General features: G+C 39.5%; 1 protein-coding gene across 4 annotated transcripts in view; it reads right to left on the bottom strand.

Moving 5' to 3' along the window:
- The window catches only part of NRP1 (neuropilin 1), a 117559-nt gene that overhangs the window by 4799 nt on the left and 86739 nt on the right, over positions 1 to 26021 (bottom strand). The window contains exons 10-17 of one of the 4 annotated variants that reach the window (XM_057432772.1): positions 24617 to 24948; positions 19966 to 20110; positions 16942 to 17025; positions 13842 to 13901; positions 6584 to 6721; positions 2491 to 2762; positions 1897 to 1990; positions 256 to 315 (exon numbers count right to left, since the gene is read on the bottom strand). In XM_057432772.1, the coding sequence (XP_057288755.1) occupies positions 256 to 315; positions 1897 to 1990; positions 2491 to 2762; positions 6584 to 6721; positions 13842 to 13901; positions 16942 to 17025; positions 19966 to 20110; positions 24617 to 24948 (1185 nt within the window). Of the gene's footprint in view, positions 1 to 255; positions 316 to 1896; positions 1991 to 2490; positions 2766 to 6583; positions 6722 to 13841; positions 13902 to 16920; positions 17026 to 19965; positions 20111 to 24616; positions 24949 to 26021 lie in introns of all 4 variants that reach the window. The other 3 variants (XM_057432773.1, XM_057432771.1, XM_057432770.1) reach the window with 3 other exon arrangements.

Consider the following 26021-nt stretch of genomic DNA (forward strand, 5'->3'; position numbering starts at 1 on the left):
TAACAAATTATGTATGCCAAATTTGGCGATAGGTATAAATAATACAAAGTCTGTAAAATTACATGACATAGAAGAATGAAACTATTACGTCCTTCAAATAAATGTAAGCTTCCTTAGCATCTGATCTAGATAAATAAAAACCCCTTAATATAATACACAGGAAACTAATCTATAAATAGATGAATAGAATACACAAATTCATATGAAAATACGCTTTAAAAATTCATTCGGTTTTAACAATAACACAATTTTTACCTATTTGATTACTTTCTGGGTCGTCTTCTTCATCTATTTCATTCTCCACATCGGTTGATTCTAATGAAGCAAAGAGAATTGACACTGATTATTAGGGTTACAAACATTGATTGACTATCATGCTGGCAATAATGGTATAGCAGATTTTCCTGTGTCAGAGCATCATTATGTCAGCTTGACAGAACTGTTCATTATGATGGACTCTGAAAAGTAATGGAGAAAAAAAGAAAGATTTAAAACTCCTCTCTGCCCAGTCTTGGCACAGTTTTAGCTATCAGCAGGGATTTTCCATGACTGGGAAAGAGGAATCAGTGTGACGAATTAGCATCTCATTCATTGTATTTACAATTCTGGAGCCCAATTCCATAACACTTCATCAGCATAGGCATAGTTAATTACAAGAATAGTTTCACTGACTACAGTGAGACCACTTTTGTTTGGGCTTCAGACCGAGCTTCTGGCTTCAGCTCACACAGGCCAAAATCTTTGTGCAGCACTTGGTGCGAACAACCAAAGCATGTGGAAATAAGAAAGAAGTTACTTCCCTCTCTCATTTTGGAGTCAGGTAAACACAATCACTGAGGTCCCAGCACCCTTCTTGGCAATGAGGACATCGCAGGATGCCCTGCCTCTCTTTCCTGGCAGCTCTCACTCTGGTGGCGTATGATGAACCACAGAGGATGGAATGTGTGATAAAAAAAGATATTGTACAGCTTTCTCACCCTGCAGTGAAATTACAATGTAGCTGAAGTCTGTCATGTTACCCTCAAAAGGATATTAGCTACAGAAGGTGAGGAACACCCTCTATTATTGCTCTCAATTGTGTTGCCAGCTTGCATGGCATAAGTTTACCTTCCTAATGCTGAGGGCTCTCAGTTCTATTCCCTCTCCTACATAGAAGTCATTGCTTCATCTCCATCATGAAGGATAGGGTTCAGTTGCTTTTGTTTATCTGGGGTTGCTACTGCCAAATTATGTGCAGTATGCAATGTACCTATGATCAGCAGTGACTGGAATAACTCAAGACCGGCCAGAAATAAAAGGGCTCAAATAGCATCTGAGGAATAGCCTGGCTCAGATGTAGAAAAGGCCATGTTCTAACGTTACTTTGGGTCCCACATGTCTGGGAGCTAGTAAACACAGCAAATGAGTCATAGCAAACTCAGAATTGCAGGACATCAGAGGACGGTGTAGGGACCTTTTCACCCTATCTGTGTATCCTGTAAGGGTTTGATATGGTCCTTTAAAGTAGAACTCAAGTAAGCTTGGTACTAAGCAAGTAGGCAAAGAAATGAAATTGGATTCTGAACATTAGTTAAAACAGGAAAGAGCATTAGGAAAAGCAGAGAAATTTAAAGAGGAGAGCAATAAAAAATACCGGGAGAGATGTAAGAACGTGAACATGCTGTAACCCATGTCAGTAGGATGCTTGTTCTGATCAAAAATACTGTAGTTGGTGGATTGCTAAGATGACACCAGTGGCACTTACTATGAACAAAATTATGGGTCAGATCAGGATGTTTTCAGTGCAAAACCTCTTATACAGCCAATAATCATCTATCACTTTCTCACAAATAAAACCAGCAATCAAAACAAAATAAAAAATGTTTTGGATGAGATGTTCTTGCTATCCATACTTACTTCGGCAGTCCTCTTGTGCTACGTGGCTGTCAATTTTAATATCATCCACAGCAATTCCTCCAGTTCCTTTTCCAATTTCTCCCTCAATAACCACCTGGTAAAATAAGACAACGCTCACATTTTCATGTTAATACACAATTGCAGCATTCAGGATATATCAATTAGTTGCTAACACACATCTTCACTTGTCATGATGCCACATCTACGTGTACCTCGATTGTGACCTGCCAATCTGCACTGCATGCCTTTATGAACTTATATATGCAAATGTGAATTTATATAATGTCAGACTTCATTAAAGAATTTTACATCAGGAGAAAAACTGTAGCAAGAATGCAGTTTTGTGACAGATGAGAAATAATTTCTAAAGTATTTACTTGGTCTTCAATAACAAATTGCTTGTATCACTGTCAGCTGAGAGACCATGAAATACGACACTATTATTACTGTCACAAGAACAGCATCTGATCTGTAGGTATAATACTGTCTGCATAAATCCTTCACTGACATCTTCCTCTACGGTGTGCAAAACACGGCCAGCAAGGTCTTACTGGCCTCAGCTCTGGTAGCTCAGTGAGGAGCAGCCAAGCTTACCTGGTAGTGTTTCACAGACTTGTGAAGAAGAACGCGTCCTTCCTTCCAGAAGTTTGCCTGATGCCCACTCAGGGTCCACAGCACCTGGTCATACTCATCTGGCTTTTGATACCGCAGCTTGATCTTCAGGGTGCCGACATGTGCACCGGACATGTGGTACCAGAAAGTCATGCAGTGGGCAGAGTTCTGTGAGTAAATCACGGGACTGAGCAGTCGGGCGACTTTGCCTTTCTGGCTTTCGTCAGCTTGCGAGTAAATGAAATTGCCATCTCCTACTGTGACAGAAGGACTGTGTTAGGAACAGCCACTAGTTTTCATTTTGTCTGCCTAAGAAGCCCCAACCACCCCCGATCATTTTGCTTTCTTTCCATGCCCATGGGTCAAGCCTCAAAACCAAGAACTGGAGTATGTTGGTTTGGAAGCTCAGGAAAGCTGATGTGCTATAAGGAGAGGGCCAAAAAAAAGAAAAAATGATCAAAGTATGGAACACCTCTCCTGTGAGGAAAGGCTGACAGAGTTGGGGCTGTTCAGCCTGGAGAAGGGAAGACCTTATTGCAAGCCTTCAGAACTTAAAGAAGGCTCATAAGAAAGGTGGGGACAAACTTTTTAGCAGGGCCTGTAGTAATAGGACAAGGGGTAATGGTTTTAAACTAGAAGAGGGGAGATTGAAGAAGTTTATTACAATGAGGGTGATGAAACACTGCAACAGGATGCCCAGAGAGGTGGTGGATACCACATCCCTGGAAACATTCAAGGTCAGGTTTAAAGGGGCTCTGAGTAACCTGCTCTATTTGAAGATGTCTCTGCTCACTGCAGGGGGTTTGGGCTAGATGACCTTTAATTTAAAAGTCCCTTCCAACACAAACCATTCTATGATTCTATGATTTTACGATTTTATGATTTCTTCTGGCAGTCTCCATTGCTGTTCACTGGGATGATTTGTGCAGAGAGTGAACTGTAACATGTTCACTATGTGGCACACACAAAGCATCTGCTTTTGCTCAGGGAAGAAGGCAAAAGCTCATTTGATGCAACAGCATATGCTCCATTAGTCAGCATGCACCTCCTAAGGACAGCCAGCCCTAGTTCAGCAGGCTAGACAGAACTCCCTGGGGCCTACTCTATACTAATTGTGCAAAGAGCTATTTTTAATCTCTGTTTAAAGTAATCTGTGTTTGAGAAGGTGAGATTAGAATGGGAAGAACACTGGAGGATAAAATAGATTTGGACTGTCATTGTCAGAGATCAGGAACTGAGTTCTAAACAGTGTTCCTATATAGAGTCACGAATGGTGGCGTGGTTATTCCCTTGATTTTTGTAATAATATATTAGGGTCTGTTTATTTATGAGCCATTTATTGAAAGAGTGAGATTATGGCTCGTATTTTCTGAAGAGTATAATGGATTTATACAGGTTGAAATCTGAACACCTAGTACACTTAACTTGGAAACTGACTTGCTTAATCATGCAGGAACAGAAGCACATGGGAGTGTGATTAGTTTGGTAACAGAAAATTGCTAAGTAAAGTAAGGTACTGACTACAGAGAAGTGCTTCTGATTTTCACCAGCCAGACATCCATTCCAGTCAGCTTTTGAACAGCTTCTTTGCAGACAATTATGGTGGAAAAATATGAAGTTCATCCCAGTATGTGTAAGAATAGATTGCATGTGGAATGCACTCACACAAAAGGATGGAGACAGCATTTACTGGCATTGGTATAAAGTTATTTTGAAATCAGGAAGGAGAATAAGAAATTCAGTTCCTCAACTGGTGAAATAAGTGTACGTATATCTGCTTATACCAATGCTTAAACAAAAGTACAAAGAGGCAAAAGATATTTTGGAAGGTGTTTTTTCACCATTGATCTTTGCTTATACAAGATATTTTTGAATTGAGACTTGCTGGATTGCAATGCGCCAATGAAGAAGGGAAGATGAGCACTTCTGCTCTGGGAAGCATAACAAGGACAGGGTAGTAAAGGTGAACCAGGAACAAAGAAGAGTGGGTTAAACACAGGAACTGGAAATAATGAGCCTAATAAATGAGAAAGACAAATATTTCTTCTAACATGACACAAGGCCTTTTGTTTTGATTTTTCTGTGGGCTGTTAGAGGTGTAACAGAGGTATCCTGGCCAATATGCGTGTGGAAGTGTCTGTTCTTTGATAAAAATTTTATAGGGGAAAATGATGTTAAACTGCCCCCCAAAATTAGCTTGCTTTTATTTTTTTTTTTCCCTTTTTCTATCTTAATGCAGTAATATCTTGTCCACATTCTTCAGCAGGAGTGACTGTGCTTGAGTGAGTGTGCTTGAAGAGGAGTGTGTTGTTTCCAGCTTTATGACTATGCAGAGAGCAGAACAACACCTGCAAATACCCTCAGAGAATGGTGATAGGGAAATCCAAAGGGAGTTAAAAATGAAGATAATCACAGCATTAGGATGGCTGTCTCAGTTGGAAGACCTAACTCTGGTCAGATTTAATCATAACATGTATAATTTGAAGTGACATACAGCATATCCTGCTGCCTTAAAGCAATTGCTGTTGAAGATCAGTTCTGTGGCACTTCTTCAGCTTTATACATGTACAACTGAGAGAAAGATGTGCCTGGGAGATGCTCACTGCTCTTCTCCCAATATATAGGGTAGCCTTGCTGCATAGCAAGGACATTGAGGGGCTTGTTTGAGACATCAGTGCTATTCAAACTGCTCATGGTCTGCGTTCACACCCACCTCCATTCATTCTGTACCTGCTGGCAGGTGAATGGCAAACCTGGCAGGTGAAGATGCCCTTAGAGTTGAAGGAAAATTTTGGAAAATATTGGAAGTTAGTGCAGTAAGGAGAAAAAGAGGCTGCCTGAAAGATTTACTGAAGCTACAGCTAATGGAACAAGTAAGTCTTCTGCAGTAGCAGGGCCCAGTGGAAACAACAAAAACTCATTTGAAGAACATAATTTCTTCATCTCTTGATTGAAGACAGGTTCAGCCTTTCTATAATCCTTCATGGCAAAGTGCAGATAGCTCTCATTTCCAGAATATTATTGCAGTGCTGGGTCAGGAACTCTGTCTTCATTGTCTTAATTAGGGCTTTACTTATGCATGCCTTTTAGATTTTGTCAGTCTCTGGCTAACATAGCTTTTAACCTCCTTTCAATGTCAGATCCTACTGAGCCATTTCACTTTACTCCACATCAATTTTTCCACCATTACAGCCTTCAGCTAACTGCATTTAGTTAATTTGATGCCATTTATTTGTACAATGCCATTTATAGTCAAAGTATTATAAGTTTTTTTTTTTCCTGAAACTACTGTACTTGTCTTAAGATTCAATTGAAAGTGTCTCAGAATTTAAAAAGTCCAATTTTGTCTAATTTCCTTGTCATTCTCATTAGGCAAAAGGATTGCAGAAGTGGGAAGGGAGATTCATCTCAACACATTCGATTAATCTGCACATATGCAAGTGAGAACACTAAAGCAAGAAGCTGTGCAGGTCACATAATGCCCTTCCTTCTCCACTAGCCAGCAGTGTATTTATTGCCTAATTATGCAGAGCCATGAGTTAGATACCACAAAACCAACCAATCAGTTTCCCAGGGTGATATTTCTGGAAAAACTGTGTGTGAGCGAAGGGATAGCAGGCTATAATCCTGCAAGCTATAACTCCTGCTGGAGAGGAGGGGGCATGGAAATTTGTCCATCTGGGAAGTTTCACTTACAGTACCTTTCTGTGGTGGGCAGTCCCTGTAACCACAAACAGGAATAATGTGAGGTCTGTTTGTGACTGTATCATTTGGCAAGTGATGTTGGCAGAATATTGGTCATTCAGATCTTTTTTTCTGCCCCAGACTGATTGTTATCCAAAGGCAAGGGAATATCTTCAATTCCTGACAATAAACGATCTCTATTTCACAACAGAAAGAACAATTATGGTCACTTGTGACTACATATAACAGATGAGGTTGCCTAGAGAATCATCCTCGTGACTCTGCATGTCTTAGGTATAATTCAAATGCCTGTGGTTTTGGAGGGCATGTTGGTATTAAACAGAACAACCTCTTCCCATGTAAACCAGCTAAATCATAAACTCATGATTACCTGTGTGGTCTTGAATTGGCCCAGTTTTGCTGGTCAGGATTGCCCACTTTAAATCCACCTGGTTGTCGTGCTCCCAGTGGCACAAAGTCTTTTGGGATCCCCAGCCAAAGGCACAGTTGAAGTTGTATAGTGGCAGCTCTACAAGGGAAGAGGTAAAGGAGGGATGAAATGGAGTTATTAATTTCATAATTCAGATTTTGTACTTCAAAACTAAACACATGCATTTGACCATTAACAGAACCGTTCCTCTTTGAAACTGAGAAGCCACAGTAAGACTAGCTGTGCTGGGAAATAGATGAAGAATGTCTATTTCTAGTAAATTATAAGCTTGTTTCTTTTTTTTTTATGACCCATATTTTGTGATTTTTGTGGCTAGATTAGTTCTTTTGATTTGGCCACATTAGCTGATAACTGTGCTATAACAAATGACTCAAAAAGAAAGCTCTGGCTTTCATATCAGGTGAATTTTCTTATCACATGAATTTTCTGAATTGTCAATATTTATTTGTACCATAACAATACAACATTTTGCAGCAACTCAGTATAAGATCTGGACAATAATAAGAAAGGGAAGAAACACTAATGGAATGTCCTTGGCAGGAAGAGATTTCTGGTTAAATATATGGTATGTGGCTTCAGCAAGGAACTTATTTCAGCGTCGTCTTAGGCAGTTAAGTAAGCCCACAAGATGGCAGCATTGAAATGAACAAATTGAGACAGAAAAGGGACAAATGTGGCTGATTGCCAAATGAACTCAAAATAAGCTTCAAAACAAGCTCCACGTAAAACAAGGGAAGTCTGGTATTATGATCAGAATGAGATCATATCTTGTTTTCAGCTTCATTTCAATTCTGCCCAAAGGTTTAATACATAGTAGCTTATTTTCTTCAGTAGAACTTGGAATTTGAATGGAAAGATTATACAAAGATATCACCTAAATCCCTTGCACTTCTTGTTTTCAGAAGCAGTTTGAAATCTTTTGGACTTTTGGTTCCTACCCTTTTGGCATGAACTTTTACCTCACCTTGATCAAGGACAATTCCCAGTAGAGCAATACCCTTACCACAGCAATGTGACCAAATCCTTTAGTCTTTTCTCAGGCATTAATCATGCCTTATTAAAAGAATAACTTAGGTTTACTTTAATGAGATGCTTTGTGCAAGTACGGACTAAGAACAAAGGACTTTGTGCTCCCATCACTATCAGCTCTAAGGGAAGAATTGTGTTTCTTGCCCATTACTAAAATAAAAAAAAAAACCAGGAAAGATAATGCAGCCTTAGAATGTGTTTTGTTTATTGTGGGAAAATATGGAGAAATATGGGAAATGTGTTGGGACCTGTGGCTTTGAGGTGGAGCTCTTATGGTCTGAAGGGGCAAAGACCTCCTCTATATAGTGAGCTCTGCAGGGAAAACTGGAAAGGCTTTTGAACTCACAACCCAGATTTTAATGAAAAGTAAACTAGAATGATCATTTTATCAACACAGACAAAACCTCAGGTGAGGAGGTTGAGACAGAATGGACATAATAAGAGTTCATCTATCCTTCTCTCCTTGCCTACTGTCTCCTTGTTTGGTGAGTTCTTGCTCCTGGATACTGTTTTAGCTCAACTCACTGGATTTGTGCATTGCATCTGCTATGACCTCTCCCCTCTGGCCCCTACAAAATGTCTTTCTGTCATCAAGAGAGGTCTGAGCATACAGCAGCTCCTGCCCTCCTCCTCTGCCTGTTAATACGTCGGCTGTACTGTGGCATTTCTTCTCACTAAGCCCTCATTCTTTGCTCCTTCCTTTCATCTGCCCCATCCTGCCTGCCTCCCCCCTCCCTCCCGCTGGCCTCCAGAGGGGTCTGCTCCACATTGTCACGAATGTGGCACGCTAGCTGGAAACAAATGAATTAAACAGATAATGTCTGGAAAGGGGATTCAATATGGAGAAAACATGTTTCCTGGAGGACCTGGCCCTCTCTAGGAAAGGGGCAGATCGTGCTGAATAATCTCTCTTTGGCCTCAGAACGCTGAAGAGGCAGAACTCGGCCTGTGTGCACATGAGTGCAGAAAAGCAATCCATTATGTTTCTTTCTTCAGTATATTTTTTTTCCTAGACAATGGGGCCATGATCAAAGGCATCTTGCCCAAAAGGGGACATCTGAAAATCAAGGGGATATTTTAAAGAACCAGAGTGACATTGAAAAGAATTAAAGGTTTTTAAGTTTGTGAAAAATAGCCTTTCATTGTCAAGGAGGCCTAGGAGAGCTATATTGCATGGCTTTGACATCAGAGCCATGAAACAGAACTTTAGAAAAGGTCTTAGAAAGCGTAAAACAAAATTAATCTTATTAATCCCAAAGGATTATATCATGCAAAGCTAGTGATAACTTTTGTGGTATTCAAACCACAAGAAAGGAGAACAGTGGTAGACAGATCACATCAATCTGAAGATATCACACAGCATAAATGAGCACATAGCACAAAGAGATTGAAAGGACTGGTATCATTCAACTCTGAATAAAAATAAATAGCAGAAGACACAGCAGAAGTATGCAAATGGGTGAAGAATCCAGAGAAGGAAGATTATACTATTCTGTTTTCTCCATTTCATAGAACTGTGAGATATCCAGTGAAGTTCAATGTGGATCAAAGGAAAAAAAATATCTCATATGATGTGAGTGATACTTCCTTCCCTCAAATGCTGCTAAGGCTGAACACAGTTCAAAGAGAACTGGACACTGAAATGGATAAGGAAAAAATCCAGAATTAAATTGCTAATTCTGAAATGGAGGGAATGACAAAAGTCTTTTCGTTCGTGGTGTGAAGCCAGCTCTGAACATTGGGATTAGAAGGATAGTTTTAAAACAGAGATAAATTTCACAGCACCATCTAATAAGGAATTTCTTACACTTCCCTTTGAAATATATCTAGTCCAGGAAATTGGCAAAGAGCGTAGGTCTGGTATGCTTTGGCCATGCCAGTGTTCTTTGGCTTTGCACTCAAGAGATAGCATGCTGTAGCATAAAAGTGAACTTCTTTTCCATGCAGAAGTTAATAAGAATCCCCTGAAACTGAGCAGAATTTGAGCACTCACCTGCTCTCAGTTAGCTATTTCTTGCTTGGTTTCTATTGTTTTCTTAAAAGTGATTGCGTCAATATATTCCTCAGACAATCACAGCCATGGGATTGAAGGTCGAAGGCAAGGAATTTCAGAGTGCTCTTATTTTATGGGCTCCTTAAACATGCCATCTCTTATTGTCTATTCTTATGTCTCTTCCAGTGCTTCACCCAGGGACCCATAAAACGAAAAAATAGACCTGCTAGCTAATTAATAATAGACACTTGTAGCATCAGGGTAGGTTCATTAGTCGTCTGGACAATGGATCTGCTCCAGCAAAAAGCAAAGAGTTCAAAATTTCTATTAAAGATCCCAGGGGGCTGATACAGTAGCTCACAGTAAACTACAAGCAATCTGTCCTCTTCTTTGTCCTTGAACTATAGCTTGGCAGCCCTGGTGGAAGGAAGAAAAGTAGGGAGACTAGCATTCGGTGGGCTCCCTCTGCACTGCTGGCTCATTACCCTGCTAGGATAATTCTCCTGCCCATAGGTGATTGATCTCTGTATTTGTGTGTATTGAGAGATGAAGAAAACCAGCCATTATGTAATCACATAGCAGCAGTTCAGATGAGAATTTGAGACAGAGGTGTGATGAAAACCCATATGCCTTCTTCTAAATGTAGGGTACGTGATACTGAATTAAAACAGATTTGTCCTCTCAAACAATAACCAACAGCTGTATTTCTTGACCACATCTTGCTCACATCTGGAACCATTACTGCACATGAACAAGAAAGTAATTCGAAAATGTAGTTGAGTGAGTTTCTTCCAAGTCCATTAATCTTTCGTGGCCCACAGACTTTGACATATTTTTATAACTCCTCCAACATGAGGCAAGAAGGAGCATGATGGCATTAAAGATGCTATGAAAATTCTCAATAGGATGCTCTTACCAAAGGGTAAATCAACATTAAAATGGGAAATTACAAACATAATTTGGACCACTTCAAAGTGGTATATTGGGTCTGATACATATTTGCATTTCACCTTCCTATGTGACTTATGCTGGCAGCACAGAATTGCCTTAAATGACAGTAAGCGATAACTGCTTTAATATCCCTTTATTGATGCAAAGTTCTTGCCATAAATGAGAATCATACCTTTAAATGATTTCTTAGCATACATTTTAACCTCAGGATGTCTTAGTTATATTTTTTTGCAATAGCTATTACATGTGTGAAAAAGAAGATAATTTTCGAACAGTCTGCTTTACAAAAGGACTGAGCTTACATGCTGAGAGCACATAACGTAAATGAACAGCTTACTCTGTATGTAAACAGCTAAGAGTCAAGCATTTAAAATAGTCCTTTGGAATTGAAAAAGATGCATTCATAAAGATTAGATGTTGGTGAGTCTTAGGACTGAGGCCTGAAAGTTATTTACCTTGACAGATTTGTTAAAGGCATTTTTTCCCTTTGAGGAGGAAAGTAGATCCTATCTTGAAAAAAAATCCAAACCTCTAAACATTTTTAACAGTTTGAAATCATCATTCTTTTTTATTTTCTTACAATTCAGTCCCCTTGAAATGAACTGTAGAAGTCTCCTTGATGGAAAGCTTGCTTATACATCAAGGCTTTCCAGCTATTTGCTTTTAACTGTTTCTATAGTGTACGAAAGCTGGTTGGAACAGGATAATCTCAGGCTTTGACACACACAAGCATGTTAGTCTGGGAGAACAAGATTAGGGGTGTTTGCAGGCTTAAATGCAGGAAGAAAGTCAGTGATACATGGTGTTACCAACTTTTGTAGAAGTACCTGTGCCACAGCAGGTGCTGTTACTGGTAAATCTCTGTCCCCAGTCACTGTGGGACAAGCTGTTGTGGCCAGCACCAACATGCTGTAGCTTGTGCAGTGCTACCTGCTGAAGCCTGCAATTGGCAAGTGATCTGGAATAGCACTTTAGCTTGGAGTTTGTCATTTACCTTGAGGTGTACTAACATCTTAAAATAAACCAGTCCTTAGATGGAATTAAGGCTGAAGCTGAAGGCTTAGTGCTTGGCATGTTAAATTTGTACTTTATTCAGCTTGAGAATAGCTGAAAGACCTAGAGTGCACTTACCCTCAGAAAGCTGAGCGCCAGGGGGGCCCTGATCAGCTGTGTAACTTTAAGGCCAGTTTAAACTACGCTATCCATGACTGCCATAGCAGACTCTTGCTCCCAGCTGCATGCCCCCTTGCTCTGATGTGCTTCATGGTGCCAGCCAGGTCCAGCCATGCCCCTTTAGCAGAAGGAAATGCTTACACCACTTTCATGCTGGGAGGGATTTCCCATGTTGAGGGCAATTTCTGTCTTGTCCCTTTTTGGGAGTATTCTGGCTGGTTTTCATTGAAGGATTATGAAGCAGCTGGAAACCTTTATGTCTTAAACTGGGGATTCTGGAAACCTTATTCCTATTTATTAGCATCTGACTGATCTCTATCTATGATCTTTGTAATGCGCTGCCATGTGGGAGCCTGGAGTCTGGGATGTGAACTTGTTCCTTATTCCCTTGAAGGAAACAGTTCCTACCAGCACAATGCAGGGAAGTAACATTGGCATGCTCTGAAGGGAACCTCGAAGACTCCTTTAATAGAGAAAAAAAATTGGCTCGTCACAGGCAAAGGTGGTGCAGGAGGGAAGTAAGGAGAGAAAATGAGGATATCTTAATCTCTGGCAGAAAGTCTATCTGTTACTGGAGAGTCCCACCCATGCCAAGGGGATTAAACAAAACCTTCAAATGCAACTGGCTCTGGGGAGGATGGATGAAAACTGCATTGCACGGAGGCACCTTATGAATGTGCAATTTGTTTAAATGCAAGAAGATAGTAAAAGAAGCCTGTGAAAAATCCTTCATTGCAGCAAATAGAAAGCTAAAAGATCGTTTCAGGCATAAACCTAAAATGTTTTACTCTAAAACCACTGCACAGAACCCTTTCTTCCTTTTCATCCCCCACACCTTTCCAAACTGTGGCCCACCGGCAGCCCTCCAGCCCTTCAGCAATGGAAGAGCAATGTGGAGGAGAGGTGTCCCACAAGGGCGGACCGGTCTGCTGTCACGTTTCTCACTGCACCAGTACTCCATGATCTCCCTCTGCTCATAAAGCAGGGCAGAGCTAGATATAGTGTGTGCTGACTAAGCCAACTGGACAACCCTGGAGACAAATTTTGAGGGAAGTAAAAGCATTTGCCTCTGCAATATCAGAATGCAGAAGCTGAGAACAGTGCTTGAGATAAGTCAGATCTATCTGTTAATCAGGTTGACACCATCAGTGTCCTTTAGGAAATTTTTGCATTATTAGTGCCTTGAAGTGAGAGTGGATTGTGTCATATGGTTGAGGAAACAATGATAAACACTTAGCCGCCCTGTTAATAAATCACTTGCAAGACTCTGCCTGCCTGTGCTTTAATGGAGGAAATGGGAGTAACTGAAAACTGACCTCTTTATTGCTCCACAATTATGAATGCAAAGCCTTTTAAACTGGTGCTCCCAGTTTTTGGAGTTTGGGTTTTCTGCCCAAATCTATCCTTTCCCCCAGTCACAGTAAATTGCACAGGATATTACAAAAGTGGTATGAAATCTGCGGAAGCAGCAAACTAAGGATTTTAAAAGCTGCTAGTTACTGCATTGATTAAATAAAAAGGACTTGCTGCCAGTGACAACTTCTTTTTCCCTTTTCAAGTTCATGGTAGCAGTTTATGTAACCCCATTTTGAGAAAACTTGCTAGAAAACAATATTGTAAAACTGCCAGCTCCCTGGTGAAGGAAACTGGCAAACTTTACTTGCCTCAGTTTTGTAAAACCATGGACATTAATAGCAAGGGGGCCTGTGTGGCTCTGTTTTTGTTTTCCTGGTGTTTGCAAACATACTTTGTGTCACTGAGAAGCCACATTTAAACATGGCATGTTAAGCACTGTGTGATTAAGTTAGTTTAATTTTGTCAGCATTTGGCATTTGCTGATGCAGAAGGAAATCTTGTTCTCTGCTGTTTCTACATGTGGATGAAAGGAATAAAATATTTACTGTACAGAGTTGAGAGACCAGATGCTTCTTTACTTCAGAGACTTCTATGGAATGGGAAGTCAGGAAGTGCTGCAATTCATTATTTTTTCTCTGGCATGAAATTTGGGTATGGAATTTATTATGTTTTTAATAAGAAAAAATATTTTTTTACCTGGTTGTAATGTATTGTCTATTACTGTTGGCTTTTCTGTATTCAGCAATGTAGTACCACCTGGAAAAGAAATTATGTGTATCACGATACATGGGACACAATAAGGACACAGCAGTCATTGGGAATATCCTATATATAAATCTGAAATATTACTGTCTGTATTAGACATGTAGGTAACTGAGTATGTGAGCTTAAGCATGAAAATATGACATCAAAGATCTGGTTTCCTTTACCAAAAAAGAAAACAAGAACTCATCATTAATAAAGCTGTATATCTTTGGAGTCCTTGCAAACACCAACTAATCAATCCTCGCCATGTCCCAGTGGCCATCCTTGTTTTATAGACACTGATTTGCTGATCACATGGGAAGTCAGCGATGGACCTCCATAGCACTCCTAACAGTCACCAGTTTGTGCATTCACCCTTGACATGTTGTTTCTCATATCAGTGACATGAGGTCCTCTAGCTCCTGCCATGTTGGGTCCTCCCTGTGTGTTGTTTCATAGCTCTGTTGTGAGACCAGCTCACAAGAGAGAAGCTTGGGAATTGCCCAACTTTAGGGTATAGTCGAAGGCAGGTTTCACTTCTGTCTCAAAAAACAGGAGAAATTGAGGACTTCCGCTTTGTCTTCTTCTTCAGGCAAATGAACAGGAGGTGAGTGGGGTCATAAACCTCTCCTAAGCTCACTAACTGATATTTTAAAAATACTTGACTTTTTAAAGCAAGCCTCATATTGATAAAGGAAACAAAAAGTAAATTAGCACAATTATAAACGCGCAGCGGGGTGCTGATTACCAGTCAATGGCTTTTCTTTTCTACAGGAAGCAAATGCTTAAAGCGTTATAGAAAGGATGACTATGATGGTTTCCAATGAGAATGAATGCCCAAGCTATATCAGCTTTATGTTGGTGAGAATGATCTGATGGGAAATGCTATAAGCCACACAAATAGAGTAGCTCTGTATGGGGTCCAAATAGAGCAGGAAGGAATCCGGCCTACAGCACAATTACAGTTAATTGCAAGGGAGTCTTCACTGTGATACTCACATATGTGCAAGAGCTAGCAGGAAAGTGACTCTTAACTGTCTCACCCATGAGAACGAGGCTGCCACACTTGCACCAGGAGAGGATAAAAGAGGGTAAGGGACTGACAAAATCCTCTCTGCACTGCCCTGCTATCCTTAATGGGCCCCGAGATTTACATACTTCCCTTCCAAGCATTTTGGAGGAATAAAAGAATATTTACATAGAAATTATTGGTAAAATCACTTCTGTGCATTTTAGTGTTACAAGTAACATCATAAGCACAATGCAGTGTTCCTGCAGTGTCCAGAACAACTGGGCATGCACTGCTCAGGGTTTCTAAGTGGTACAGTAATAAATTATATGAACGTGTGTGCACATTTGTAGAAGGGCAATGTAGTAATTTTCAATTTTAGTACTAAAATAGGTTCAGCTCCCCAGAAGAACTGGTGCTCAGAAAGGCTGGTGGTTGTTCCATTGTTTTAGAGATTATAAACTAAGCACAACCTAAGCACAACCTGCAAAAATTGCCAGGAGTTTCATCTGCTCCAAGCTTTCTCTAAGAGGCATGTTGGATGCAGTCATGAGCTTCTTGAAGGGCAGAGACTATGACTGAACAGGCAAGGTGTTTATATAGATCTGTCTCCTTCCCCTGACACAGCCTCCATCTATGTGAAATACTTCTCTACTTACTTGGCTTTGCAAGCCAGCCCTCTCAGTGTAGGGCTTTGCAAGAAGCCCCAGTGTTTCCTGACCTGGCTCTTGCCTTTCAGAAAAGTAAATAAATTACAATGCTTAGTAACACTGAAAGCTTTCTGAGTTGCCTTAACACAATACTGACTATTTTATCAGACTCCCTGCATGGATGTTTTCAAAAAGAATAAGATTCATGTGGAACACTGATTTGAAAAGCAGTGACAGTGACCATGCCGTGCCTTTTCCACTCAAGAACTGTTTTTCAGTTTATGATTTGCAACATGAATTTACAGAAGACATCGGCAAAGGCCGGAAAGGGTTTGATGCTGAAACAGCACTTTCATTTATATCTGCTGTCTGATGGTCTACTTGGCACCTTCCGAAAAGCGTCTCTCTTACCTAAGGTTTCCCAACGTCCTCTTGGACAGCTATTGCCAGATTTTAATGCTATTTTATATCATGGATATAAGAAGCAATAAACATTTATTAGATAATCATACTAAGGTGCAGTGATGAAATAACTTGTGTCACTGTGTCCAAAAATAAGCTCAATTACTGTAGATGTATAGATTTGCTACAGGAAGATCTCATCAAACACGCCCAGAGCTTTGCGGAGCAAGTGACCTCCAAGAAGAGATCAAAAATTTAGTGCTGCGGTGTCAGGTCTCTCAGAAGGCCAGCGATTCTGTGCAAAAGTGGAAAAATACAGACACTAGCAAGCTTCCTCTGCTCCATATGCAGACTCTGTTATGTCTCTCCCTCCTATCTTTCTGTTACTGATGGCAGCTTGGAGAACATTATTCTCTCTGTGGCTGTAATGCAGTGTTAGTGGGGAAGCTCATGGAAATACATCTGGCAGTCTATGTGTGAGTATGCTTTGATGAAATAATTCTCTTTCTTTTTTTTTTTTTTCCTGTCTGGGAAAGGTTTGGGGCTGAGATTTGAGTCCTATACTAAATTTTAGGTTTGGAAGCATATACATATCTTGAACCTAAACAATATTTCATTTTGAGTTCTTTAGTCTCAGACAAGAAACCTAAAAAGGTTTGTCCAGCTTTTTTCTTAGTAAGAAAAAGTTTGATTAGGACATTTGATTAGACACAATTCCTGCTTAAAAAATTGTCCTTTCTTCCAGCTAGGCACTATTATTTGCTTCAAAAATTACATAGCTGAGAAAACAATCAAAAGTATTGTCATATGTAAAAGGCAGATGCCTATGTTTTGACAGCGCTGACAATGCGAACTGCATACCAATGTCCATTTATGTTGAGTGATTAAATCAGTGCAAACATTTAGCTGGTAACTGGTGATGGATATGAGCTACAGTGAAGCTGCAATGAAATGAGGATGGTTTCTGCACCTGTCAGTTGGTAGTCATCACCTGTGCCACTGTGACAGTTTGCCTGGTCATCATCGCATTCATCCACGGGTTTGCCTTCAGAAACGGTAGGGACAGCAGTAGGAGCTGAAACAAAATCGAGTCATTCAGTTAAAACATGTGCTAGAGAATCACCACGCAAGTGGCAAGAAAATTCTGATGAGCACCATATGCTGTCTTCACATATATCTCAGGAATGAAGCAACTTTACTTTGCAGGTTAGTTAGTATTTCTTTGCAATGGGATATATCTGTTCTGCCTCCTTGCACTGAGGCACTCTGCAATGTCTGAGCTCAAGGGCTGCGCAGAGTTGGGCAGTAAAAGCCCCTGATGGCCTGTCCACTGGCTGATGAGTATTTGTTGTTCCTACCAAAAAAGGAACCAACAACAAGTGAAAGCCTGGCAAGGCAGAATGTGAGTTTTTGGAGGTGTGGTGAGGTAGAAAATCCATCATTTTGTTCCAGACCAAAATCTCTGTGATTAGGCCTGCACAGAGGAGTCAGGGGGGTGCATGCCTAAAGTGGCAATTTTCCTTCATTCACCACATTGCCGAAGACCTCTCTGCAGAGCACATGTGAGAGAGGAAATGTCTGAGCAGAGTCCCTGTAACAGTGGCAGGAAGGCAGTGTGATGTAGAATTACTTTGTGCTCAATAAGGAGAACTGGAAGGAGTGTCTTTTGTTTTCATTGAAGTTATAAATAAGACATCAGTGATGTCAGTCATCCCTCCCGGCCACCTGCCTGCTTCTCACTGGTGATGACTTTCCGGTAGCTGCTGTATAACCAATAAAAGTCTGACCTTTGTTATTAGAGTTAAAAGCTTGAGAAAATATATCTATACCTCAGTATCTGCAAAATATACCACATCTGGAAAATCTGGATAAAGATACTTGGTGTTATGTTTAGGTTTATGTTTCATGCTGCACGTATAGTTCCTTGGCTTATTATAACCACTCTGGGATTGTGATCCAGGCTTTTGTCTATTCTAACCTACTGTTATTTTCATTAACAATCTTTTCCTCTCATTATAAGCTATGAAATAATGCATCCCTTTCTCAGATTCTTCTTTGCCCTTTACCAAGGCCCCCAGGGCCTGCTGGCCACATAAAATCACATACAATGACTTTTTGGCCTGAAAATGTCAGGAGGGACTGTAGTTTCTTTAGTAGCTATATTCTGGAATGAAACATGGCTCTTTAGGACCTGGACCTATGCTTTACAGGTGCAATCTATCCCTAGTTACCGAAGAAGTTCTGTAAGTATTATGAATTATGCAGAGAGCATTTGTTCCCCACATTGCTTTGAAAACCCTCTGGGAACTTCTTCTAGCTTTCCACATCCAGTTAAATTTCTTATTTTGATCTTCATGCCCCTGCATAGCCTGAAGCTTGCCTACACCTCTGCCATCATTTCATATAAGCCCCATGGGATGCTTCAAGCACACAAAACTTCCCCTTGCTCATTACTGCTGGAGAGCCGATTTCTGCTCCTGTCTGTGCCTACTTCCATGCTTCTTTTCTCATCTCAACTCCTTTCTTGCTCAATAAATCTCAAGTGACCTATCTTCATTCAACTCCCTCCTTAAGATACAGTTATAAAACAAAGTTTTCTTATTATGGTTCTCTCACAGGTAAATGGGAATTGACCTCACCTGTCTATGGGTGACCTACAGGTGAGCAGCTTTAAAAGTACACCATAGCAGAAAGACAAATGCAGGAAGATGTGTCCCACTGAAAAACTGTACTTGCTGCTGCAGTGTGCCTAAAAGCAAAGGTATTTTCCCTGGTCAGTCTCCTCTTTGGTTCCTCCATCTCATTGAGCAGCATGTTTTTGTAAGGCGGTCCATGGACTCACTTTTAATATCTAGGTGGCTACAGAAACTCTGTGGCCGAAGGACTTTGTCTGCAGGTTGTGATTTTACATAAGGCAGGTGAGGGGTTTTCTTTTTTCTGAGCAAGTAGCAAAACAGTCTGCAGGAACTAAGTATTCCCACAGGAAATGAGGGCTTCCTGCAGGAATTAAGAAGTATTCCCAACCTCCCCACTTTTCGGGCCAAGTAAAAAGCATAATTATCCAATCTGGCCTTCACTAAAAAATCAACACAGAACTCATCAATCCTCACAGCAAATGCCTCCCACTTTGCTGTCTTGAGAGAGAAATGGTGAGAAAGAAATGGAGGCAGAGCAATCAGTTCCATTCATCCTGGGAGCCTGTTCAACTACTTCTGTACAAGCTATCATACGAAACCCTGCATAACATGGTTTGTTGTTCTGTGTATTGTTAAGCTGTGTGGTTTATAAGCCATGCCACTATACCATCATCTACCAGATAAAATTGTGAAATTCACTTAGAGTTATCTGTAATTATCTATGAAGTTAAATGATTATTGTTTATAGAACAAGAATTAAAGCTTGACTTCATGTCACAGTCCAAAGATAAATGTCTAAACTTTGCTTTTCCTGATCTTTCATCTCCTACACTATTGCAAAAGTAAAGCTCTGTAAGGAATAAAGAGGTCCCCATTACACCCTTAAAGGAATAGCACAGACACTGTCCAGCCAAGTAATCATTGTCCACCATAGTGTCTGGTATGATTTTCACAACCTTTGAAGGAGCAACGGACATAATTGCTATATTTAGTGCAAAGCTCTGCATTCTCAGAAAACATCTCTTCCAGGGTTGCATCATGGTAACATAAAATTTAACTTCCTGTCTTTATTCTTTCCTAATAGATCTATGCTTCTTGAAAGTATAATCATAAAGTTGCTTAAGGGAACAGAAAACCATGTGGAGAATATCACTCTGATTCAAGCAAGGAATGGGAGAAAGAATAACATTTGTGCCTTGGCATATTCAAATGTCTGAAGAGAAGAAACTGATTAGGCCAAGAAACAGCACTAATGGCAGTCACGGAAGCAAAAGTCCGATACGCTGAGTGTGCAGACACAGCACTGTTCAGCAGTAGTCCAAGTAGAGAATGTATTTATGAAAATAATAGTGTGCATTCATCTCTAGCAGAGCAATTACCTTCGAGTTCACAGCCCAGCAGCTCCATTCGCAGCCCCAGTCCTCCGTGTGTGGCTCTCTCAGGGTAGACGCGGATGAATCTCGTTGTTACAGGTTCAAAACTCCGCAGTTCAGGCGTGTCATAGTTGGTGTTGCCTTCAAAAGTCTACAAAGCATGACAAATGCTACTTGTAAGAAAAAAAAAAGCTACTTTCAACAATCGTCTTTTTTCCTTCATTCTCTAGTCTTTGAATTAGGTGAGCAGTAGGCTAGATTCTAACCGCTTAATAAGTGTCAGGCATTCCTGTCCTAAATGAGAATGGAAAATACATAGTTAAAGCTTCTCAGAAAAGTAATGTATTTCATTTTTCATAAACTCAGTAGCAACCAATCCATCAGGGTCATAACAAGAGCTGACTGTTTAATGAGACATGTTTCTAAATGACACTCTGATCTGGGGTTTAACTGGGTGACATTTTCAACACTTCTCAGGGAAAAAAAAAAGGCTGAGGTGAAGATCCTGTCACTTTTTAAGTGGTTACAATAATAATCCAGCTATTCAAGAGAAAATTTCAATCTGATTTCCCCCAGTGACAGAGTTTCACAAGTTGTAGTTATTTCAAAAGGCATAAATTAAACTCCAGTAGCTGCAAGAGTTGTTCCAGTGAGCCTGCTATTGAATAAGAATAAAAAGAAAGAAAGAAAGAAGAAAGCTGCCTCCTGACAAAACTGCAATATAATCCAACGGGCAAGGCAGGGTCAGCAAATGTATATTTCAGAGAAAAATCTCTTCTCTGAGTTGCACTCCGGCTTTTTTATCTATGGTGCAGCTCTCAATGGCATTTGTTTGATACCTTAGGCTTCTCTTGTCAGTGATCTTTTGCATATAGAACAAGTTATAATTTGTACTTATAGCAACACCTCAGATGCCTCCATGGAGACTATTGGTCCTTAGAATGAACTAACTGTACAAAGAAACAGTCCTTGCCATGAAGAATTTATAACCCCAGACAGGCAAAAGGGGTTATTTTTGCCTTATTTTATGGTAAAAAATGACTTGGATTATCTTAAGTACAAAATACGGAAATGTATATAACAGAGAAGTAAAAGTAAAGTATTTTCATTTTTCCTATAAATTAGTTAAAATGGCAAAGCATGAAAAAAATTTGTCTTTGAACTACAGTTCAAATTCAAGATTAGAAGTGCTATTATATTTCCAACTCATAGCTGTGAAGCATGAAGCCTTCTTCAGGAAGAAAACACCAGATCCTATTTGTTTTGAAGGAGAAGAAAACCCAAGATGCAATGAACTCCACCTTTGATTTGGGGCAGAGGAAACAGAGGCCATGGGAAAAGCTGTCTGTATTTCCCAAGGCACAAAACCAGCATGGGTAAACCTGATTGCTGGTCGTATTTTCAAAGCAGTCCTAAAAGCCTGGCTTAGTTTTACTGTACACCTCTGTATTATCGACCAATGGTCCACAGCCCCTTCTGGCTGTTGGTTACATTGCCAGTCTCAAAAGCCAATGATGATGGGAGATTATAAATAACTAAATTAAAAAAATAATTTCAACATTAATTCTTCTGCTCCTACTTTCTAGAGGAGATTGTACTCCCAAGGTGGCTTCAAGGGACACTGGTCGACCTGGTGATCTGCCTGTGCTTGAAAGACATATGTCAAGAATTCACATGGAGATGGCCTGTCAGATCTAATTAACATGGAGTTACATATTATTATATTTTAATAGCAACATAGTGCAAATGATCTGAAAAGCTACCTAGCATATGAGAAAGAATGAATGCTACTTTATGTGTAAAAAGTAGACAGACATATATCTGAGGAATCCTTGCTTCTTTTCTAATAGTAGTCTTAATAGCAACATATAATAATGAAAACTGTTTTATAAAAGACATCAGTACTGGAGTACTGACACATAGACATTAGAATTCAACAGGCAACTAGAATTATATTGAATCATTGTCCTCTGTAGTGCAGAACTGCTTGTGATTCAATTTTGACTGTTCATTTAAAACACGTACTGATATTTTTCTTGGGGGAGAAGAGAGGAGTATACAGTAAAACTTCCCTTTGTGAGTGTCTTTTATATAAGCTATGTCACAAATTGCTTTACTTCATTACAAAGATAAGTTCTAATAAATAATAGCTAAACAAAAGAGAAGCAAAACAGGTGAGAGGAAAAAAAATTTTTCCTAACATCTTCTAAAATGAAAATAAACATTGCATAAAAATCTAACAAGGTTGTTCCAAATGGCATGATATTCAGAAGTTTCTTTTTCCAGAAATTATGAGACAAAGTGTAAAGAAACCTAGAAAAAGTGGAAGGAGGAAAGAAGTATGAAAGAAAAAGATGACTTTATGGAGTAAGCTTGAGTAAGACTATGGACAAAAAAATACTAATTGGATCTTGAAATGAAAATGGGGTTCTGTATGGATGTTTGAGGGTTTGTGATGTTCACTCCTTTGCTAAAAGGGAAACATTCTGCACATTCAAAGCCAGCAGAAATAAGGTCAGTCAAAGAGGAAGGAGTTACAGTAGTCCTAGTGAAAGGAGCTGCAGGCATGGATGACAAGATTGTTGTTGAGAAACATGGTAATGTTTCAGCCTTTGGACATATTCTGTTGTTATTTTAGCTTGTCACTGCTCTTTCTTTCTTAAAATGCATTTTTTTTTTTATTGAAAGTCAAGATTTTAAGCGAGTGAAACGATGTGTTTCATTTCATATAACAGGGCTGTTTCTAATCCACATTCCTGCTGTGACTCATTATAGCATGCTGTCCCATACAGCTCCACTTACATTTAAAAATACTACATTCCAGTATTAACATTTTAAATCCCTCAGACTCTCAAATTGTGGGATTTATCTGATACTCTTTAAAGAAAACTTGTGCTTTGAAAGAAAGTTTATCAAATGTCTTGAATTTTTGGGAAGGATTATAATTTTGCCACAAGAGATTTGAATTCCAACCCTCCCCATTCCGTTAATCTTGAAAGTTCATTTCCAGTAGTGATGAAAGCCGAGGATGGGCTCGGTGCACTAGTTAGCACACTAGTTTTCTTGTCAAACTGCTAACTTCTGACAATGATGGCAAGTGCTTGTATTAGAAAACAGAAAGCCATGCAGCAGACGGCGCACTGCTTTGAAAGCATATGGCATTATTTTTTTCCCTCGTTGAGCCACAGTGTAGAAGTACATGTCAAAACAACATCTATTTTAGAAAGAAAATGGTTAGATCCCATTGTTGATTTACACTCTCTTCACACTTTATGATGAAGTCAAAACTCATGGTAACAAGAGAAAGGAGCTGACTGCAAGGGCTGAATTCGTTTAGGTTTAATCCCCAAAATAAATGATGAAAAGTGAGAAAATGCAGACATATTCAGTGAGATTAAAACACGAGAGAATGAAGTCCAATATTTACTAAATGTGCCTGGAAAACCTAAACCCATGGGCCCACTCAGCTTTTCCTTTCAGGAAAGACAGGTCTATCCAATGGATGAGTCTATATAGCAAAACAGCTTTTACATCTAATTTTCAGGCTTATGCAGATGAGATACAGAGCAACTCTCTATTCTCATCTGCCAAGCACCACACCAATTTGCCTTTTGAAGGCACAACATGGTATATGATTCCTTGATCATCCCAGTATTGCAGCAGCAGTTGGTGAAGATGACTGTGTGCCCACTGGTTTCCTCAAGCAATAGGGTAGGAAGACTGAAAAAGGATTGTGGCCTTTGAGGCAACAATGCACTTTATGCAAATGACAGCAAAATGGGATGGGAGACCTGATGAATGGGATTTAGGGTAAATAAGATAAACTCTTGGTGCAACTTCTGTCCTGAAAAACATATATTTGAAACCAAACCAAAATAGGTACATTCCCAGAAAGTTTTCTGGGCCACACTCATTTTCTTTTCCTTTGAATCTAACTCAGCAAGCCTTCCTCTGTAAATGTCTTGAAGTTTCTTCTTGAACCTATGAACCAGCTACCCTTTATTCTCAAGTAACCTCAAAGATGCTTCACTTGTGACAGTACAATTGTACTTTTCACTTGGGATGGAATAAAAAGTCAAAAATTCCATCACTTTTTGCAGGACTTGGATCAGACCATTATGGAGAGCCTGTGAAGCTCTCAAAGTAGTCTATAGGCAGTTCAGAAATCCAACACATACCCCACTGAGTTAAATAACACTATTCTCATTCTACTGCACAGACAAAAAAGAAGCAAAAGAAAAGTGATCCAGTGTTTCAGATAAGTTTGTTCACTGTCAGTAGAAAAACTTCAGAGGAAACTATTTTTCTGGCAGTGTTACTTATTACCATCACATGGTATTTTTCAAGTAACCTAGGGGCCACAGAGTCACACCACCCTTGTCAGACCTAAAGTTTGAGCTAGCTGTGAATAAACAAAAACTTTGCCGCAGAGAGAGGCAAATGTCCTAAGGCTAGCTCCTGCCCTCAGGCATGGGATGGTTCCCACAGCATCCCTTCAGGGTTGCTGCCCTAGGAGTCCTCCTGCTTGGCTTCATCCCAGCTGTCTGCCTTTTCTAAGGTCAGAGATAGATGGGTACAAATTTAATGAAAACTTTTTTCTTTTTTTCTTTTAAATGCAACTCTTTCTTTTTTTTTAGTGTGGAGCTTTGCTCCTTACCTTTATTTTTTTCTTGCTGGAATCCATGATCATTTTCCAATCTGACCCATTGTTGCTGTAGCCAATTTTGAATTTTTTCATGAATACTTTGTTTTCTCGGTGCTTGCCTCCTTGGACAATTATTCCCCTCACTTTCTTTTCTTCTCCAAGGTCTATCTGAAGCCATTCGTTTGTATATGGATGAGTAGTTGGTGGCAGCGCCCAACCTGAACGGCTTGTTATGAGGCGAGCATTTTCTGGGATCCAGTTTCGATCAACTTGAGTAGATGCAGTAATCTGAGAGTCAGGAATGAGCCCAGACACCATACCCAGCATCCCAGAGCAAGGATAATCTACAGAAAAACAAACAAATAACTAGTTAATCTGAACAAGCACCAAAACAGAAACAGGACCCATCAGTCAATTTAGCTACCATGAGTAATTACTTATTTCTTTCTTACATCCAAAATAATCTTTCTGGATTTGTGTATAATTTTCATTTGTTCAGACTTTCACACCCTAGTTTTGGCAGGAAGTACCAAAATACCACAAGTATTTCTGGCTTGATGGGAACCAAAAGGATCAGAAAATTGTATTCTATTCTTCTTTTCTATTCTTCTTGTTAAGGCAAAAAGTGCACGGTCAAAGCTGAATTTGTGAATATTCCCCTAGAGAAAACTTCCCAAATCAGCCAAAACCTGGTTGCAGAATCCTTAATTTTGGTGACACTGGAAATGGAAATCTTTTATACATTCTGTAACTTAGAATTTACTGCTGTACTTTAGATTTTCATGTTGTGTTTCTTTGGTCTTTCAGGCTTTTTCAAATGACACAGAAGCCAAATAGTTGCTTCTTTTATGGTCCCAGCTAAATATAAGTTCAAAGTTCCTGCTAACAAGAAATAGAGATTTCTAATATAGAATGTAACAGCAGTTCTGCTGATATTACCTTCATCTACTCTGAAAAGATTTCATAGAATGACTTGGTATTCTATAACATAGTGATCAGTGATCTTGTTTTCCTGCTTTATGGAAACCAGTTATAAGAAACATTTTCAAGACTAAAGAAACACTTTAACTGAAAAAAAAAAGAAAAAGATAATCTCTAGAACTATTTAAAATCAGTGCCAATGAACTGTATTAAATGCTGTAAAATGATGGTATGTATTTTTTAGGAAAATCAACTATGTAAACCTATTAAATCATTAACATTTTCTTCGAATATAACTTGTATTTTTACTTTACATATAAAAATGCTTCTATTTTGTAGAAGTCACAGAAATACTAAATCTAGGGGGAAAAAAGACTTCAGAAAAAATTCCTGCTTGCGACTGGTTTGTTTTTTGTCTTTGTTTTTTTTTAATCCAAGATAGTATCTTGATGATAATGCTTGAATAGGCTTCAGATCTAAGTGTTTGTACCTTGCA

This window comes from Pezoporus wallicus, unplaced genomic scaffold, assembly GCF_028554395.1.
Source record: "Pezoporus wallicus isolate ANWC-B61680 ecotype Strahan unplaced genomic scaffold, APGP_CSIRO_Pwel_v1 scaffold_2584, whole genome shotgun sequence".
NCBI lineage: Eukaryota > Metazoa > Chordata > Aves > Psittaciformes > Psittacidae > Pezoporus > Pezoporus wallicus.